Here is a 19347-nt window from a genome sequence, read left to right as displayed (position 1 = left end):
TGTCCCACACTTTTAGATATGCGACCTCAATGGTTGACATCTGATTCAGACCAACTGAGACAACATCTTCTCTGTGCTGAAGCTCCTTTATAGATTTGTTATGAACTTCTTAAAATATATGAAATTTAAAAAAAAAAAGCCATATCTTTTTTTCTATGGCTCTGGTGTCGAGTCACTCTTCTCGTCTCGCGGAGCTGCAATACTTTCGCTTTCATTAATCAGGAAGAAGCTGCGTGTTAAGTGTAGCGCGAGGTGAAGGTAAGTCGACTCATATGCGTCACACAATTCATACTTTAGGTGCTGTACGTATGTTCAAAAAGTTGATGTAAAGTTTGTGACAAATTTAGGAAATAAGAAAGATTGAAGGCGAACTTCTAACCCATTAAAGGGAGCTTTAGCGTGCCGTAAACAAAAGTGGAGTGGAGCGATACAATTCCTTTTTAACGTAATGTTGACATTTGGCATGAAGATACATCAAATAATTCACTGTTGGTTGTTCGAACTGGCAGTGTGACAACACGCACTGCGGTCATCTGTTCATGTCATCTGCTCTGTGTTCAAGGAAGGAGACTCAAAATGTCAGGCTACGACCAAGAGGTGCGCATGGACGTGAGTAGCTGTATCAGCAAACTAATGTTGAACAAAAAGAAAATTCAAAGACAACTGTTCGGGAGCTGTAGTATTTTTGTGTGAATATTTATAGTGACTGTAAAAAAATAGTCATATTCTATTCAATGAACATATTGCATTACAACTAGGTCATCAAAAAACATTACCTTTAATACCATATAAATAACATGACCTCAGTGTCATGTGCTGAACATGCACAAACAAAATATGACAAAAAAAGTAATCAATTTTTACAATTCTGGAGAGAAAGTTATTTTCAAACCAGACCTACTGTCTTGATTAGTAATGCATTCATATTAACTGTAACATGTTTTCTGGCTCTGATGACTTTATAATAGAACAAAGAAGAAGTTCAAGTCACTCTCTCAGTCGCGTGGGCAGAGGGTTTTCAACAGCAGAAATGTAAAATTGAACTGGAGAAAGTTCTTCAGAGTTGGGTCAACAACAAATACCGTGGAGACTGCAAAGTGTTAAATGTCTCAGAAGACGGGAGTGCGGCGATACGTCTTAAACCCGCTTCAGGTATAGTAGGAAAGTTACAAATTGAATATATAGACGTATATATAGTTCTTTTCATCAATTTTTCTGGAAATATATTAATTTTGTGTTTGTCTTCTTTTTTCTTTTTTAGCCCTGATTGGGCTTCAGAAACTAAGTGGACAACAACTGACGGGAAGAGATGGACAAACAGTCAGAATAATGTCTGTTTCTACACCGCTAAAGGTTAAGACACAAGCACCAGAGGAAGCTTCAGTAAAGCTTCCTCCTTCATCTGTGTCAGAGCAAGATAGTATACTGTGTAGTGAATCTGCAGGAAATGAATTGCATTGAAAATGAAGGCTTTTTACTAAGTTAGTTCATTGTATTTTCTTCAGGAGAAGGTGCAGCCTATGGTGCAGCCTAGTGCAGCTTCTGCAGCAGGAGGGGAGCAGTGCACTTGTTCTGTGAACCATTTCTGGTACGTGAACCACATCTACAAGGAGGAAATTAAGCGTATAGAGAAAGAGAATGGAGTTAAAATCATGGCAGAAGTTAATGTGACATTTCAAGGAGACCAGAAAGATGGAAACCCACGAAAAGCTCTCTCTGAGTTCGTATGCCTTGTCCAGAAGGACTTGGGTAAATCAGATGTCTCAATCATTCCTCTCAAGGGAGTGAATCCAGAAAAGTGGAAGGACACAGTGAATATCATCCAGAGAAAGGACAACAAGCTTCTGCTTACTGTGTCCTCTGAAGAAATGACCGTATGTGGGCCAAGACAAAGTCAAGATGCCATCAGAAAGTCCTTAACCGCCACAACAAATACCAGCACTTCTTTTGGAGAGACTACATGGCCGTCTCAAGACACATCACCGAACATTGGCATGAGCATCAAAGACCCTCTTGTCAATGCTGGACTCACCATGGAGGAGGGCTACTGGAAGCTGATGACTACTTCCTATGAAGAACAAGTAGCTAAGATCAAAACTAAGTTTGGTGTGGACTTTAAAGAATCGTGCACCAGTCAGGGCAAAGTCGAAGTCAAAGCCTGCTACAAAAAATCTGGAGGGAACGCGTCAATGGAGAGCCACGCTGTCAGAGCTCTTCTTCATCTGTACCAGAAGATTACCACATCACCTCTGAGCTTCACCCAACAACGTGGTGCCTTTGGGTTGACTGGCCTGGAGTCAGAGGGAGCCTCCGGTGGACCTGGGTTGTATGGACAACGTGGATACAACACTGAAGCAGCCACAGGAGGGGGGGCAACAGCAGGAGACTCAGCAGAAGACGAAAACTGTCCTATATGCATGGACAAATTCACCAACAAGAAACGGCTTAAGTGTAAACATGAGTTTTGTGAAGAATGCCTGGCGAAAGCAAGAAGAATCTTGGGAGACATTTGTCCTGTTTGCGAAGATGTCTTTGGTCTGATAGAAGGAGACCAGCCGGCTGGAACCATGACGAGCTATGAAAGTCCGTCATCCCTCCCTGGATTCTCAAGCTACGGCACTATACATATCAACTATGATATTCCAGGTGGAATACAGACGGTAAATGCCTTCATTTAAATATTTTGAGACATTTTGTCAATTAGTTTATTTCTAATATGGTTGTAAGTTATTTTTACTTCTCGTTTTCCTTTTGCAGGAAAAGCATTCAAATCCTGGGAAGCACTATTCTGGTATTCACAGAACAGCATATCTGCCAAATAACAAAGAGGGCAGAGAAGTGCTGGTCCTGTTGAAGAAAGCATTTGACCAGAAGCTCATTTTCACTGTTGGGACGTCCAGAACGACTGGGATGGACAACCAAGTGACCTGGAACGACATTCACCACAAGACCAGCACTACAGGAGGACCAGAGAGGTACAGTAGCCAAATCTCTTCTTTCTTTTGAATATGTGTTCTTTTTTGACATCAAGTCTGTTAATGTTATGCATTAACACCTGTACATACTCTGCTTCCACAGTTTTGGGTATCCTGATCCTGGCTACCTGAGCAGAGTCAAAGAGGAGCTGAAGGCTAAAGGAGTCGAGTGAAGACTTCCGTACAAAGTAGCAGAGGAGAGATGTTTTCACACACGAACATGAATATGATTATATAGATCAAGCAATTACTATAATGCACATATCTTATTTTATGATTCATCTCTTGTAGTATTTCATATTATCAGTATGGGGTGTTTTGAGGTGTGTCAGACATACCTAAAATACCTATTTTACGCAGGCAGAAGAGAGTTGATTGTCGATGCAGGATTCCGATTTTTGTATTTATTTAGTAAAGCAAACAAAACAAGCAAACAAACAAAAAGAACAAAGAAAACTCCTGTCGTGCTGTCTCTCCTGTGCTGTGTTGGTAAAAACTATATAAGCCCACCCCGGTGCATGCTGGTCCTATCTTTCTACTCATATATATAGCCACAGGTGCCCACAGTAATTACCCAAACAACAAAACATAATATAACTAAATTAATTACTATTAAAGAGAAAAAACAATCTTAATATATCAAACATCTAGAATAATTAAACAATACTACTTATAAATTAAATAACAAAATACTAATATCAAATAAATAGCTCCAACAGGGTGTTTTGAGGTGTGTCAGACAGCATTTACATCTTAAGAGTTAATGATTTAAAAGAATGTATTATCTTCACCTATTAAGCTTAACTTTCTTTGATGAAGGATTTCCTCATTATTTTGTTGATTGATAAAGTTTCTCAACTTATTACAGAATCACAATGACATTTGAATACATAAATTGAACTTTATAGTAGACAATCTGATTTACAATTTGCCTAATAAATGATTAAATCAACCCACACTGAGTCATAATATTCATCACTGTATCAGCACACATGTTGTGGAAAAAAACACAAAACACATTGGTTTGTTTTCTCTACAATTTTGACATTTTTTATTTTTATTTGTTTGTAAAGTAATCCAGCAAAAATTAAACATTCTCTTTCCAGAAGAAAGTCTGAGCCTCCATGCATCGTGTACTATAAAAGCTACGTGTCATTTTTCATTAGAAAAAAAACAAGGACTATATATTGTTTTATGTTATCTATTTTTATTGTATTTTAAATATTTGTATATATATTCTATATGTGTGTAGAATGAATGGACTACAACTTACATTTCATGGCGCAACCCTGTGTTGTGACCAATAAATGAACCTTGTAAGGAGAAGTACCTATGTATGTGTGTGTGTGTATGTTTTACCAGTTGGCCACTGAATGTTTTCCTCCACCAGCGTCTCTCTCATGGTACCGTCCATAGCAGCTGTTTCAATCTTGGGATGGTTCCCCCAGTCTGCCCAGTACATTTTTCTAATGAAGAACATGTAAAAGCTGCATTTATCTATGCTGTTATCACAATTAAATCTTCATTTGCATTCTCGTGATTTTCTACAAGTAGCTATAACGTCACCATGTGACCACCCCCCCAGTCTCCAAAGACACACTCACCCTCTCTGTGGGTCTACGACAATGGCATAAGGCTCATCGATCATGCCAGAGATGAGTGTTTTGCGGTGGCGTCCTCCACTTATCTGGACCACCTTGATGACGTCTCTACCAGAGTATAGATATAGTATAGGATGCCATAAAAATGTCATACTATAGTAGCTAATGCCATAACAATGTCATGAAACTATCAAAGTAGCTTTTCATAAAGAAAACTCATAATATATTATACCATAAAATGTCATAGTACAGTATGTGATGAAAAGTCATAAAGTATCATTCCATAAAAATGTCATAAAATATGTCATACAAAAATAATAATGGTAATGGTAAATGGACTTGCATTTGTATAATTCCTTTCTGGTCTTCAGACCAATCAATGCACTTTACAGTACATGTCGTCATTCACCCATTCATACACTGATGGCACCACGCAAGGTCCCACCTGCCCAAATATCTAGTATAGTGTGTCATAAGAAAGTAAAACTATGGTTTGCAATGAGAACGTGTGATAAAAATGTCATAGTACAGTATGTAATAAAAGGTCATAGTATAGTTTGTTGTAAAAAAGTCATAATATAGTATGCCATAAAAAAACATGTTTAAATGTTGTAATTCTCAATTTAATACAGAAAAAACAGGAAATCTCCATATTTTAGAGGCAGAAAAAAAAATTCTGCCATTTTTTTGTTGCCATTTTTGAGAGATTTTCTTCATGATGAATACATTATTTTTCTTCAATCAACTAATCAGTTAGCTGACTAATTATTGCAGCTCTTAAAAAAAAGTCATAGTATGTCATAAAAATGTCACAGTATAGGACACATGTATGAAAATGTGATGCAAATTCTTGTGTCCTCTGCTTTTCTCCCCAGATGAGTGCAGAGTTAATGGACGAAAACTGAGGATAACAATGTCTTCACTCGCTTCATCCATGTCTTTTTCTTCTCCTGTATGAATGTACTCAGAAGGTCACGAGGGGTCATGTCTGCCACACATTCCAAAATAATAAACAAATCATTCAAATGTGTGGTTTTCTGTTCCATAACCCCCTCCTTTTATTTACCCAAAACACCAGGAGGAAATGCAGTCACTCCCTTCACCACCTCCGTGGTGGTTGGTGCTCTGGACTTTGGTGTGCTCACGCTGAGGACTCAATCCGGGCCTTGGCGCCTTCCTAACCTGGGACTAACCAACCACGCCACCAATGTCACACCAATTTACAACTATTCTCTTGTGTTTTTGACCTCTTCATTGGGGTTGTTAGACCTAGAAAGTCACTGCACCACATAATGATCAATCCCACAACCTGTAGTCTTTAGACCAGTCTTCTATCAATCTGAGCTGTCCAATCTGACACACTTGACGATTGTTTAATAGTTTATTTGACTTCTTGACTATCTGTGTTGGACCACAAGATACACCACTCCTCCAGTCTGCAGACCAGGTTTCTATCATCATGAGCTATTTGATCTGAGAAGTTAGACCACTGTTTCACAGAGCTTTTGTTTGGCAAGACAGGGGAGCTGTGATTTGATCTTTTCGCTTCTGCCTTTGTTGTAGTTTTCAGCCTTTCTTACTGAGTCATTTCTCTGGTCTAAAGTTAGGTGTTCTTTGTTGATCTTGTTCACATAAATGACAACAGATCTACTGAAGGCTTTGAAGACGGAGGAAGGCAGGATTTGAACTCTCAGTTTCACATCCACTGACCTCTCTAACCTCTCAGCCATTAGTTCCCACCACTCATAAAACTGAAAATAAGTTGCTTACCTTTCACGTTGTAAGTGCTTGGGCCAGTGCAGAAGTCCAGTTTGTCGCTGTCGCTGGCTATGAAACATGTAATTTATTCTCTGAACACGTCATGCAAATGTGTTGTATAAGAATTGTAGTTGAAGCCTACATTTGCTTATTTAGCTATTTAAAGCAAAAACTGTCTGACATTTTGTTTTGTAGATTAAACTCTTGAGTTGTATGTTCATCCAAGTGTTGAAAATGTCCAGACAGACAGCCCCCTGATTTAAAGTCTATGAACAAAACTGAAATATGTGTCTTTGTTTCTTCCATTTCACGCTGTAACACTCCTGTTGTGATTTATTATATTATTAAAAGTTATAAAAATCAATTGATCAATCAAGTGCTACATTTAGCAACAATAAGAGACGGAGAAAGATGTTTTTTCATTATATATTAGTTTATGGGCCAAGACGCAGTCGGATGAGATAAGTCTTCAGTCTGTAACGGAAGATGTGAGTTCCTGCTGTCCTGATGTCAATGGGGAGCTCAGGTTGGAAGAATAAGAATATTATTGAACTTTATTTATATTCCACTTTTCATAACAAGGCTATAATGTACCTTTCAGAAAAAAACATCACACAAAACCAAAAACTATTTTAAAAAGGCTTGAGTTTTTCTTGTCCCTCTCTCTGTGTGTTTCAGTCTTGTTTATCCTGTAATATTATCTGACCTCACACGGAAAAGTCCGCAGTTGCATCTCTGTGTCGAGGGGCAGAGCCTAAAGTTGTTTCTGTGGCTCTGGTGTCGAGTCCTCATTGTGACGTCACTCTTCTCGTCTCGCGGAGCTGCAATACTTTCGCTTTCATTTATCAGGAAGAAGCTGCGTTTTAAGTGCAGAGCGAGGTGAAGGTAAGTCGACTCATATAAGTCACAAAACTCATACTTTAGGTGCTGTACGTATGTTAAAAGTTGATGTAAAGGTTGTGACAAAACGTGTGAAAAATGTAGGAAATAGAAAACTGTTGAAGGCGAACTTATAACGCATTAAAGTTAGATTTAAAGTGCCGTCCGTAAACGAAAGTGGAGTGGAGCGATACAATTCATTTTTAACGTAATGTTGACATTTGGCAGTTTTTTATGAAGATACATCAAATAATTCACTGTTGGTTGTCCGAACTGGCAGTGTGACAACACGCACTGCGGTCATCTGTTCATGTCATCTGCTCTGTGTTCAAGGAAGAAGACTCAAAATGTCAGACAATGACCAAGAGGAGGCCATGGACGTGAGTAGCTGTATAAAGAAAAGTTTGAAAGACAACTGGATAGGGAGTTGTGGTATTTTGTGTGAATATTTACAGTGACTGTGTTAAGTTATAAATGTAATTGTACATGCTGCAGTTGTCTCTTTTATTTCAATACCCTGTAGACTTCTGACACCAACCCGCAGGAAGCTTCGACATCTCCTGCCGGATGTGCTGAGGTAGGTGTTTGTGTGAGCCTGTGAGTGTGTTTAGGTGTTCAATAACATTAACTTCAAATCCAGTTTCCTGTTATTATATTTGTGGACACGGTGGTGGTGACATTTCCAAGACATGAGCAGTTTTTATACATTTTAAACCAGGTGCATGTTTGTTCTGTAAAGTGTATGTGAAAGTGAAAGAATGTAAATGAGTCACAGGTTCTATCACAGCGGTTACTGTTTGCTGTATTGAGGCTGTCCGCTTAGGTCATCAACATGATAATAATAATAATAATAATAATAATACATTTTATTTATATAGCGCTTTAAAGGCACTCAAAGACACTTTACATGTTAAAAACAGAAACAATAGAAGCATTTATAATAAGAACAAAATATACGACATAACAGTAAGAAAAAAAAGAAAAAAAGAAAAATAAAATAAACATGAAAAGAAAGAAAGAAAACATACATGACTGACTTTAGAGGTTAAAAGCAGATTTGAATAGGTGAGTTTTAAGTGCAGTTTTGAAAGTGGCGAGTGACGAAGAATGTCTGAGGTGTTGGGGCAGGGAGTTCCAGAGGGAGGGGGCAGCAACAATGATGTATAGCTGTAACGTAATTGAAGGAATGTAAGTTACATAAAAAAGTAATACCTCCAATACCATATAAATAACATGACCTCAGTGTCATGTGCTGAACATGCACAAACTAAATATGACAAAAAAAGTAATCAATTGGCTTTTTTTCTATTTACTTTCCATTTACTATTTTTACAATTCTCTAGAGAAAGTTATTTTCAGACCAGACCTACTGTCTTGATTAGTAATGCATTCATATTAACTGTAACATGTTTTCTGGCTCTGATGACTTTATAATAGAACAAAGAAGAAGTTGAAGTCACTCTCTCAGTCGAGCGGTCAGAGGGTTTTCAACAGCAGAAATGTAAAATTCAACTGGAGAAAATTCTTCAGACTTGGGCCAACAACAAAAGCAACAAATACCGTGGAGATTGCACAGTGTTAAGTTTCTCAGAAGATGGGAGTGCTGCGATAAGTCTTAAACCCGCTCCAGGTATAGTATGAAAGTTACAAATTGAATATATATGTGTGTATATAGTTATTTTCTTCAATTTTTTTGGGAAATATATTCATTTTGTGTTTGTCTTCTTTTTTCTTTTTAAGCCCTGAGTGAGCTTCAGAAACTAAGTGGACAACAACTGACGGGAAGAGATGGAAAAACAGTCAAAATAATGTCTGTTTATTTGACACCGCGAGAGGTTAAGACACCAAAGGAAGCACCACAGGAAGCTTCAGTAAAGCTTCCTCCTTCATCTGTGTCTGAGCAAAATAATGTATGTACTGTGTAGTGAATCTGCAGGAAATGAATTGCATTGAAAATGAAGGCTTTTTACTAAGTTAGTTCATTGTATTTTCTTCAGGAAAAGGTGCAGCCTATGGTGCAGCCTAGTGCAGCTTCTGCAGCAGGAGGGGAGCAGTGCACTTGTTCTGTGAACCATTTCTGGTACGTGAACCACATCTACAAGGAGGAAATTAAACGTATAGAGAAAGAGAATGGAGTTAAAATCATGGCAGAAGTTAATGTGACATTTCAAGGAGACCAGAAAGATGGAGACCCACGAAAAGCTCTCTATGATTTCACAAGCCTTGTCCAGAAGGACTTGGGTAAATCAGATGTCTCAATCATTCCTCTCAAGGAAGTGAATCCAGAAGAGTGGAAGGACACAGTGAATATCATCCAGAGAAAGGACAACAAGCTCCTGCTTACTGTGTCCTCTGAAGAAATGACCGTATGTGGGCCAAGACAAAGTCAAGATGCCATCAGAAAGTCCTTAACCACCACAACAAATACCAGCACTTCTTTTGGAGAGTCTACATGGCCGTCTCAAGACACATCACCGAACATTCGCATGAGCATCAAAGACCCTCTTGTCAATGCTGGACTCACCATGGAGGAGCGCCAGTGGAAGCTGATGACTACTTCCTATGAAGAACAAGTAGCTAAGATCAAAACTAAGTTTGGTGTGGACTTTAAAGAATCGTGCACCAGTCAGGGCAAAGTCGAAGTCAAAGCCTGCTACAAAAAATCTGGAGGGAACGCGTCAATGGAGAGCCACGCTGTCAGAGCTCTTCTTCATCTGTACCAGAAGATTACCACATCACCTCTGAGCTTCACCCAACAACGTGGTGACTTTGGGTTGACTGGCCTGGAGTCAGAGGGAGCCTCCGGTGGACCTGGGTTGTATGGACAACGTGGATACAACACTGAAGCAGCCACAGGAGGGGGGGCAACAGCAGGAGACTCGGCAGAAGACGAAAACTGTCCTATATGCATGGACAAATTCACCAACAAGAAACGGCTTAAGTGTAAACATGAGTTTTGTGAAGAATGCCTGGCGAAAGCAAGAAAAAGCATGGGGGACATATGTCCTGTTTGCAAAGATGTCTTTGGTCTGGTAGAAGGAGACCAGCCGGCTGGAACCATGACGAGCTATGAAAGTTCGTCATCCCTCCCTGGATTCCCAGGCTACGGCACTATACATATCAACTATGATATTACAGGTGGAATACAGACGGTAAATGCCTTCATTTAAATATTTTGAGACATTTTGTCAATTAGTTTATTTCTAATATGGTTGTAAGTTATTTCTACTTCTTGTTTTCCTTCTGCAGGAAAAGCATTCAAATCCTGGGAAGTACTATTCTGGTATTCACAGAACAGCATATCTGCCAAATAACAAAGAGGGCAGAGAAGTGCTGGTCCTGTTGAAGAAAGCGTTTGACCAGAAGCTCATTTTCACTGTTGGGACGTCCAGAACGACTGGGATGGACAACCAAGTGACCTGGAACGACATTCACCACAAGACCAGCATTACAGGAGGACCACAGAGGTACAGTAGCCAAATCTCTTCTTTCTTTTGAATATGTGTTCTTTTTTGACATCAAGTCTGTTAATGTTATGCATTAACACCTGTACATACTCTGCTTCCACAGTTTTGGGTATCCTGATCCTGGCTACCTGAGCAGAGTCAAAGAGGAGCTGAAGGCTAAAGGAGTCAAGTGAAGACTTCCATACAAAGTAGCAGAGGAGAGATGTTTTCACACACGAACATGAATATGATTATATAGATCAAGCAATTACTAGAATGCACATATCGTATTTTATGCTGTATCTCTTCTTCTCTTTTTTCATATTATCAGTATGGGGCGTTTTGAGGTGTGTCAGACAGCATTTACATCTTAAGAGTTTATGATTTAGCAGAATGTATTATCTTCACCTATTGAGCTTAACTTTCTTTGATGAATGATTTCCTCATTATTTTGTTGATTGATAAAGTTTCTCAACTTATAACAGAATCACAATGACATTTTCATACATTAATTGAACTTTATGTCTACAGTACACAATCTGATTTACAATTTGCCTAATAAATGATTAAATCAACCCACACTGAGTCGTAGTATTCATCACTGTATCAGCACGCATGTTGTGGAAAAAAACACAAAACACATTGGTTTGTTTTCTGTACAATTTATTTTAAATTTTTATTTATAACAATATCTGTTATTTAGTTTGTAAAGTACTCCAGCAAAAATTAAACATTATTCTCTTTCCAGAAGAAAGTCTGAGCCTCCATGCATCGTGTACTATAAAAGCTATGTGTCATTCTTCATTAGAAAAAAAACAAGGACTAATCAAAAACAATTCTGAAAATGCATGTATGATTTTGCAAAAATGTCCTTTCGGTAAAATGATTGTACTTCTCTCTCAATTAAAGTCAAAACATATACAACAGCGTAAAATATCACTTGCTGACAGGTAAGCAAAATAAAAACTTGTTATTGTAGTTACATTAAAGATTGGTGTTACTTTTCACATGCATTAACATATGGCTGACACATTTCTGACAGAAAGCAGCATTTTGAGACAGAGGCTGAGCGTAAAGGACGTGTCAGAGCGACCAGAATGGTAGCATTAGCAGCAGCAGGGCACAGAGGAGAGTGAGAGATTAGAAAGAGCTAAAGACCAAATGAACATAATGCACTTAAGACTGAGTGATTATAAAACTGTGAACGTACAGACTTTGATCCTCTAAAGGTAGAAAGATAAATCTACACACAAAGCCAGGCGGATGATATCTGGTCTTTACAAAAAAAATGGACTGAAGAAATAAAAGACAAAGAAAAGACCCATCTTTTCTTTCAATTTGACCATAATTGCAGCCTCCCTTTCCTTGTGAAGGACGACTCTTATAAACAGAGAACTACCATCTCCTTACATCTGTAATCTCCACCCACCACTCTGGCTGGAATGTTTAACCCATGACCGACTTCCTCTCTCTCCGACTCCATAATCGCACACCAAAAGCACCTCTCACCCTCTCACTTCAGCAACACATGAGCTCCAACTGTCATACAATGTGATAAAAACAAACATACCTGTTTTACATCTTACGGTATAAAGCCTACAGTATACACTATGCCGTAAAATATGAATTCTGTGCAAGGAAGACAACACAATCATTTCATGAACATTGTTCTCTGAGAAGAAATGATGTGGAAATACTGTAGTTGCCATCTGGTATTGACATTTTCCATGTGCTATACACAAACGGTGCTATCACAAATCTGTCTCACACAATCTTGCTAAGACACTCCAGCAAGACAACATATGTACCGATTTAGAAAACTTTGAGTTTTGCCTTTCCCGCTCAAAGTCGACACAAACAACAAACAGTTGGCACTGGTGAAATGGAACAATGTTTTTTTCTTTTCTATACAATTCATACAAAAATAAAAAATTAAAATTGCTCCAATGATAGTATCTTTTTTCAGATTTTCTTGTTTCCATTTCATTTTGCACAGAGGTAGTGGCTATTTAGGTAAAGGGTAAGGGACAAGGTGTAAATTAAAAATCTCTCATAGAAAATGTTATTCATTTTTGACCAGAGGAATCTCAAAAGAACAAAATATAATACTGCAATCACATACAAAAGTAGTCCTTCATTTTTGTACATTTTATACAGTGTTCACACTTTTTTTTAATCAATTTTCTCTCACACTTTTTATCGATTTTTTTAAAATTTGTTTTTCTTTAAAAGGCAAGAAGAGGGGTGTGTTTGGAATATTGTGATCCAGGTCAATAGACAGTCTATGTCAGGGGGTCCACAAGGGGCTCCTCATCTCCACGTGATAGCAACTCCTTCTTCTCATCTGTGCTGGCCAGAGAGTTGCGGCTGTTGTGTGCTCCCATGTACAGAGTGGCATATACTGGGTTTGTGAAGTTGGTGGGCTGAAAAGGGTCATCCATTAGATATCATACACACAGTATGAGCAGAGGCTACAGCATTTGTGTATATGTATGCATGCCTGGTATTTCTTTCTACCTTGTCTGGGTCCAGCGTGAAGTCTGCGTCTAGCAGCTCCCCGGCATCGTCATCCGGCTCGCCCTCGTAGATCTTGTAGGCAGGGTTTCCTATCTCAACATTCATGGCCCCGTTGGTCATCCTTTGGTGCTGGAAGCCCTTGGCCCTACACAACATATTACGAGCACAGTCAAACCTTTGTGTTTCATTTAAGGTTATAAGAGCCTAAACAGTGCAAGCAGGGAGACAGCCACATTATGAAGGGAGGGAAGAGGCATCGCATGGCTCTCACCACCATCCAGGCTGAGGGAACTAAGCCACAGCACCAACACAAACCCAGCATTCATGTAGCCCATGACAAGACCCAGACACAGAGGACCTGGATACAGGACTGCTAATGTACAGACTATCTTTTAAAGCCACATTAAATCCTCCTAAATATGCTATGAATGTCTGCATTGTCTATGGTATCTACCTCTAAGTAAATGCTGGATTTTCCACACTGCATTTTCCAATCTTGAGTTTGAAAGAATGCTGTCACACTGTCCATCTCTCACTATGAGAGACACTACCACAATACAAACCACAGCACAGCACAGTAAGTACAATATGGCACAATATGATGGACAACAGCATGACGGATCTACAGCACTGGCTAGTGCATAGACAGATCTATTCAATGCATCTTTTCAATAGATCTGCCCTTGAGCCGCTCTGAAGAGGGCAATTATACAGGAGAGATACTGTAGGAGCGGGATGAGCTATAGCTCCCACGAACATCTGAGAGAATGGCGCGACATTCAACACAGGACCAAACACTGCACAGCAACCAAGACTTATGGGTAAGGGAGAGACGCAGAAAGAGAAAGCATCAGGATGCAGAACTGAATGAAGCTATGAAAGGAATGTGTAACGCTGGCAACCGTTACCGCAAGCGCCTGGAGCCGGTTTTGTTGGGCCGGCTAGACCTGAGGAGCAGAAGAGATGCCATTACAGAGAGGAGAGGACAAGTGTAGACGGAAGAAGGGAAAGAAGGGAAGAGGGAGAAAGAGGGAGGGATAGAGGGAACACGAAGTCGAAAAGGTCTCAACTGTCTCTTGTTTTAAAATGAGAGTGTTACTCACCCTCTCATCCTTCTTCTATACCAGAACAACGCTCCTGCAGCCAGCAGAACCAGCAGCAACAGCAGCAGCACAGGGATCGCTATGGAGGCTGTTCCTACGTGCACACACACACACACACACACACATAAGAATAGTGCATGGAGAATTGTATCACATTCAATGAACTTCTATTATTGATGTCATGGGAGAAGTGTCGACTTACGTCCACCTGAACCTGAGGCACTGTCACTGGTGGCTACGGACTCACAGCGATGCCCTGCCCAGCCAGGTGAACATCTAAACACACAAGAAGAGAGGAAATAGACATATGCACTCTCTGCTTGTATGCAATAGTGCGCCTGAGCTATTCAGACTCTGCTCCTTACCTGCACTCTGGAAGGCGGGTGCTGGAGTTAATAGAGCACTGGCCATTTGCACAGTACTCATTCGTGTCACATGTGTAACAGCTGGGCTGGACTCTTCCATTTGTGCAGCTGTAGAAGACAGAACAAATTGTGAGTAGCAAAGACAAAGACATCTTTGCATGTGCACGTCTGTTTGTGTTGAGCAAATGATATGTCTTACCGGCAGGTGAAGTCCCCTGTAGATGTGAAACCATTGCTGGGGATACACTCGCCGTCACGACAATAGTGACACTTGTCAATCTCACATGTGCTGCCGCTGTACTGAGGCAGACAGCGGCACATTTTGGAGCCATTTTCACTCTGTAGACATGTACCTTTGTTCAGGCAGTGGCCTTCACAGCTTCCTGCTCACACACACATAAACATGTTAGTGCACTGCTCACCACCCACATCATAATCTATCAGAGGTATTGCGAATGCAAAAAAAGTATTTGAACATTTGTAAACTTGCATGTGTGCTAGATAGTAGGAACACTCACTGTACTGGCACTGGTTGCCCAGGAAGGAAAGGGGGCAGCGGCAGGTTGGCTGGTTTCCGGCGCTGACTGTACAATTGCCTCCATTTTTGCAGTAATCCTTACAGGTGTGCAGGTTACAGTTTGGCCCTGTGAAGCCTTTCGGGCATCGACAGGTAGGAGAACCTGTGGAAGGAAAGACATATGAAGGGATAAATAAATGGAAGGCTAAACAAGAATGTGTCATATTACAGAACCAACGGAAACATGAATGTGGCCTGTAAAGCCATACTTTAGCTTATAAAGCGGTATTTCAACTTTAAATGTAACTATTATTTATCTTATACTTCACAAGTCAAAGAAAGTTCACACAAAATGCCAAAACCAGCTTGAAAGGAAGTCCATATCTTACCTGTAGGGGAAGGTGTACATGTGCCTCCATTCCTGCAGTAGTCCCTGCACAGGTCAATGTCACACCGATCTCCTCCATAATTCGGCTGGCAACGACACTTGGGCTGCTTGTGGGCATTCAGGAAACAGCTGCCACCGTTCATACACTGGACCGAGCAGGGACCACTGGGAGGAGCTGCAGACAATGAAGTTTTTTAGTCATACAGAATGAGTTCAGCTGCCAGTGTGTGTGTTCTCTATGTGGGAGTGTGTGTTTACTCACAGATAGGAGACAGAGTGGGAGTGGGCAGCTCCACACATGTGCCGTTGTCCAGCGTGCGTCCATTGGGACAGATGCAAACTGGTCCACTGGGGCTCAGCAGACACAGCCATTCACATTTCTTCCTGTCGCAGGGATTGGTCACTGACAAAGACAGGAAGAGAACCAGTATTAAAAAATAGGAAAAAAATAACTGCCTGCCTTCGTCATCTCTTCTTCACCGCCTTAGATTCAGTGAGCATTGCTGCTGTTGGCAGATGTGTCTGATTTCTACTTACTCTCAGGTTGCTTGTAGCGGTGGTACAAAGCTATATCTGTGGCGTGGTTCATTCCAGTTGTCAGGTTCTCAATGGGGCCTTTGCCAAACTTATTCACTCGGAAGACGTAGTTGTTAATGTAGGTGACGCCGTAAATGTAGTCCTCAAAGACATCGATGCCGAAGGGATGGTGGAGCTCTGTGTGGAAACAGAGGAGACATGTTAAATGCAAAAATACACATTCTTACATTGTGCTCCCACTCCTGACTAATAAAGACTGATCACTGGTGTGGATTGCAACTTGTATAGATTACAGAATGTGCCACTCAACTGTTCTTAATGCTGTTTACAGCCACAACCACATCGCTGCCATTCAGCCTCACACTGCAGATCAAGGAGAGTTTAGCATCGGCCCAGAATAGACGCTCGTTGAAGTAGTCCACCGCTAGACCTATACGGAGAGAGGGGGAGAGCAGTATTAGACAAGCTTTATGTATTTAAATGATTTGCATATAAGTTACTGTATATATTGTTATATATTTGTTCTATTTTTATTGTATTTTAAATATTTGTATATATGTTCTATTTGTGTGTAGCATGAATGGACTACAACTTACATTTCATGGCGCAACCCTGTGTTGTGACCAATAAATGAACCTTGTAAGGAGAAGTACCTATGTATGTGTGTGTGTGTATGTTTTACCAGTTGGCCACTGAATGTTTTCCTCCACCAGCGTCTCTCTCATGGTACCGTCCATAGCAGCTGTTTCAATCTTGGGGTGGTTCCCCCAGTCTGCCCAGTACATTTTTCTAATGAAGAACATGTAAAAGCTGCATTTATCTATGCTGTTATCACAATTAAATCTTCATTTGCATTCTCGTGATTTTCTACAAGTAGCTATGACTTCACTGCCATGTGACCAAAGACGCACTCACCCTCTCGGTGGGTCTACGACAATGGCATAAGGCTCATCGATCATGCCAGAGATGAGTGTTTTGCGGTGGCGTCCTCCACTTAACTGGGCCACCTCGATGACGTCTCTACCAGAGTCGGTCCAGTACAAGTTCCCTGCCACCCAGTCCACAGCAATGCCACGGGGCATCTTCAGATCAGGGATCTGAACACAGAGACACAGCACTAAGACCCTCCAAAGTTGGACACACATCTGTTTTGCTTGTGTTTACATCATATGCATGCATAAGTACAATAAGTCAGATATATATATATATATATATATATATATATATACACACACACTTACTTCAACGTTTGTGACCCTTGAGTCACTTTGGCGTCGGTTGCGGTTGCTATTGGGGGAGGAGGAGGAAGAAGGCAAATCATAGGAAGAGATCCGCCCTGTGTGCCAGTTTGTCCAGTAAATGCGGTTCTCCTTGACATGCAGGTCCATGGCATCAATGCGCACGTTAGCATCGCCCTGGAAGACCTGCTCATAGCGCCAGTTTGGCATGGAAGGGTCCAGGCTGCGTATCTCACTGTCGTCAGCGATGTAGAGCACTTGTCTAGGAGCTGGGTGTGTACAGGAAATCATTTCATGCGAGGAAAAGGACAAACAGATCATTGTAGTGGAGCAGGGACATGAGAAAATGAAGACTGGTAAGCTGAATGAGTACATACATACGCTTGGAAAGAAATGTCAGTTATGGTGAAAGTACTCACCATCAGCCTTGCAGGTGTCATTGATTCTGGTGAAGTACTTGTGGCAGCTGCACTTGTGGGAGCCCTTTGTGTTGTTGCAGATGTGGGAACACGCTCCGAACTGCTTACACTCGTTCTTATCTGCGAAACACCCGGAGGCCACATGATACACATGACACATAGTTTTAAGCCTTCCAGAGCAGGTTACAACCACAACACAAAATGACACACGCAAATGGAGCAAGGTCAGAGGAAACCGTACCTTCACATCTGTTACGTCCATTGGACTGGAAGCCGGGCTTGCAGGAGCAGAACGAGTCGGTGCCGTTCGCCACACAGTGAGCTTCATCTCCATCTCCACACACTGTCCTGTTACTGCGGCAGTCATTCAGCACCGTGTCTGCGAGCACATCAAAAGGTTGCATGAATTCACAGAGACACCAATATTACACTGTCTATTAAGACATCTATACGGTGACCCACACCTTTCTTATTGCAGTTGATTTCATCAGAACCATAGTCCCCGCAGTCATTGAAGTAGTTGCAGCGCAGGACAGAGCTGATGCAACGGCCATTAGAGCACTGGAACTCGTCTTTTTGACACACTGCTGTGGGAGGAGCCGATGCTATAGAAGTACAGGTGTCACAGAGAGGTCATCACTCTGATGAATAGTATGTGCATGAATCACCCCAATCCATGATTTAGAGTTCTATCCTATTGCAATTTAAATAAAATGCATTCTTGACTTTTTCATGTAACTTCACAGTGAGCTAACTTTGTCTCTCTTTGAAATGATTAAATAGACTGAGAAACAAGACTAAACAAACTCACGGCAGTTGACTTCGTCACTGTTGTCCCCGCAGTTGTTGACAGTATCACAGCGCTTTGATATAGGCAGACACACGCGATCATTATGACAACGAAACTGCCTTGTGGGTGGGCACTGGAAGTTAACTAAGGGACGGAAGGAGAGAAACATTAAGAAAGAGGGAAGGAGGTATTTAGCGGTCTTCAAGAATACTGACGACTGTCGAAAAGCAGTGATTCTCACCACACTCTTCTGGATTCTCATCCGAGTTATCTCCACAGTCGTCCTCGCCGTCACACTTCCAGCCCAGGGGTTTACAAAGAGTGTTGTTGCACTGGAACTCATCTAGGGGGCAGTGTCTACCCACTGAAAGAACGGCAATGACAGAAAAGAAAAGAGGAATGAATGACACAGAAAAATCTGCTGCTGATTCATAAAGATCCAGGAGAAAATAAGCGTGTGTTCCTTACTGCCACTGTCACATTTCTCCTCATCACTGCCATCCAAACAGTCAACATCAGCATCGCAGCGCCAGCGGATGGCGATGCAATGGCCGTTTTTGCACTGGAACTGATCACTGTCACACTTCACATCACAGCCATTCTGGACCAAACCGAAGGATTATATTCATTAGTGCCTCTAGAATGTCAGATTTCAAGGCAGAATGTCAATTAGAATGGAAACGGCTGAGCGATACCTCATCTGAACCGTCAGCACAGTCATGGTCCCCATCGCACTTCCAGCGCCCCGCAATGCAGCGGCCATTTGTGCAGGAAAACTCGCTCTCCGAACACTGCCGAGGCACTGAGGACAGAG

At 41.0% G+C, this 19347-nt stretch overlaps 2 protein-coding genes across 6 annotated transcripts in view; one reads left to right on the top strand and one right to left on the bottom strand.

Annotated features, from left to right (window-relative positions):
• The first annotated feature begins 156 nt into the window (after nucleotides 1-156).
• dtx3lb.2 (deltex E3 ubiquitin ligase 3L b, tandem duplicate 2) lies at nucleotides 157-11234 on the top strand. Of its 4 annotated transcripts, none has more exons than XR_012959261.1 (10): nucleotides 157-258; nucleotides 563-609; nucleotides 969-1152; nucleotides 1262-1353; nucleotides 1509-2660; nucleotides 2758-2975; nucleotides 3079-6860; nucleotides 7013-7219; nucleotides 7547-7593; nucleotides 7737-7790. XR_012959261.1 is itself a non-coding variant. In XM_076110345.1 (8 exons), the coding sequence occupies exons 2-8, from the start codon at nucleotides 7561-7563 to the stop codon at nucleotides 10851-10853; spliced, it is 1893 nt and encodes a 630-aa protein (XP_075966460.1). In that variant the 5' UTR covers nucleotides 7118-7219; nucleotides 7547-7560; the 3' UTR covers nucleotides 10854-11234. The 4 variants fall into 4 exon arrangements, 1 of the variants encoding a protein (XP_075966460.1); XR_012959260.1 differs by having other exon boundaries at nucleotides 1506-2660; XR_012959262.1 differs by lacking the exon at nucleotides 157-258 and having other exon boundaries at nucleotides 563-597; nucleotides 1506-2660.
• Nucleotides 11235-11305: 71 nt separating this feature from the next.
• The window catches only part of LOC142970245 (low-density lipoprotein receptor-related protein 1-like), an 84067-nt gene continuing 76025 nt past the window's right edge, over nucleotides 11306-19347 (bottom strand). For both annotated transcript variants that reach the window (XM_076110341.1, XM_076110342.1), the window contains exons 69-89: nucleotides 19229-19335; nucleotides 19002-19134; nucleotides 18775-18897; nucleotides 18555-18677; nucleotides 18208-18348; nucleotides 17985-18122; nucleotides 17744-17863; nucleotides 17328-17593; nucleotides 17002-17183; nucleotides 16769-16875; nucleotides 16397-16516; nucleotides 16087-16263; nucleotides 15812-15952; nucleotides 15551-15724; nucleotides 15163-15324; nucleotides 14844-15027; nucleotides 14645-14752; nucleotides 14482-14555; nucleotides 14280-14373; nucleotides 13177-13321; nucleotides 11306-13082 (exon numbers count right to left, since the gene is read on the bottom strand). In XM_076110341.1, the coding sequence (XP_075966456.1) occupies nucleotides 12942-13082; nucleotides 13177-13321; nucleotides 14280-14373; nucleotides 14482-14555; nucleotides 14645-14752; nucleotides 14844-15027; nucleotides 15163-15324; nucleotides 15551-15724; nucleotides 15812-15952; nucleotides 16087-16263; nucleotides 16397-16516; nucleotides 16769-16875; nucleotides 17002-17183; nucleotides 17328-17593; nucleotides 17744-17863; nucleotides 17985-18122; nucleotides 18208-18348; nucleotides 18555-18677; nucleotides 18775-18897; nucleotides 19002-19134; nucleotides 19229-19335 (2960 nt within the window). In that variant the 3' untranslated portion in view covers nucleotides 11306-12941. The remainder of the gene's footprint in view (nucleotides 13083-13176; nucleotides 13322-14279; nucleotides 14374-14481; nucleotides 14556-14644; nucleotides 14753-14843; nucleotides 15028-15162; nucleotides 15325-15550; nucleotides 15725-15811; nucleotides 15953-16086; nucleotides 16264-16396; nucleotides 16517-16768; nucleotides 16876-17001; nucleotides 17184-17327; nucleotides 17594-17743; nucleotides 17864-17984; nucleotides 18123-18207; nucleotides 18349-18554; nucleotides 18678-18774; nucleotides 18898-19001; nucleotides 19135-19228; nucleotides 19336-19347) is intronic.

This window comes from Anarhichas minor, unplaced genomic scaffold (genome assembly GCF_050575085.1).
Source record: "Anarhichas minor isolate MPS153535 unplaced genomic scaffold, ASM5057508v1 ptg000043l, whole genome shotgun sequence".
NCBI classification, from domain to species: Eukaryota; Metazoa; Chordata; class Actinopteri; order Perciformes; family Anarhichadidae; genus Anarhichas; species Anarhichas minor.
Note: the sequence above shows the minus strand (reverse complement) of the source record. Positions and strands in the feature narration are given on the sequence as shown.

What these genes read in the sequence shown, in the direction of transcription:
- dtx3lb.2 (XM_076110345.1), top strand. Translation starts at nt 7,561, where the DNA reads ATGTCAGACAATGACCAAGAGGAGGCCATGGAC. An exon ending in ACCAAGAGGAGGCCATGGAC is followed by an intron (nt 7,594 to 7,736) that starts GTGAGTAGCTGT and finishes AATACCCTGTAG; the next exon opens with ACTTCTGACACCAACCCGCA. An exon ending in ATTACAGGAGGACCACAGAG is followed by an intron (nt 10,681 to 10,783) that starts GTACAGTAGCCA and finishes CTGCTTCCACAG; the next exon opens with TTTTGGGTATCCTGATCCTG.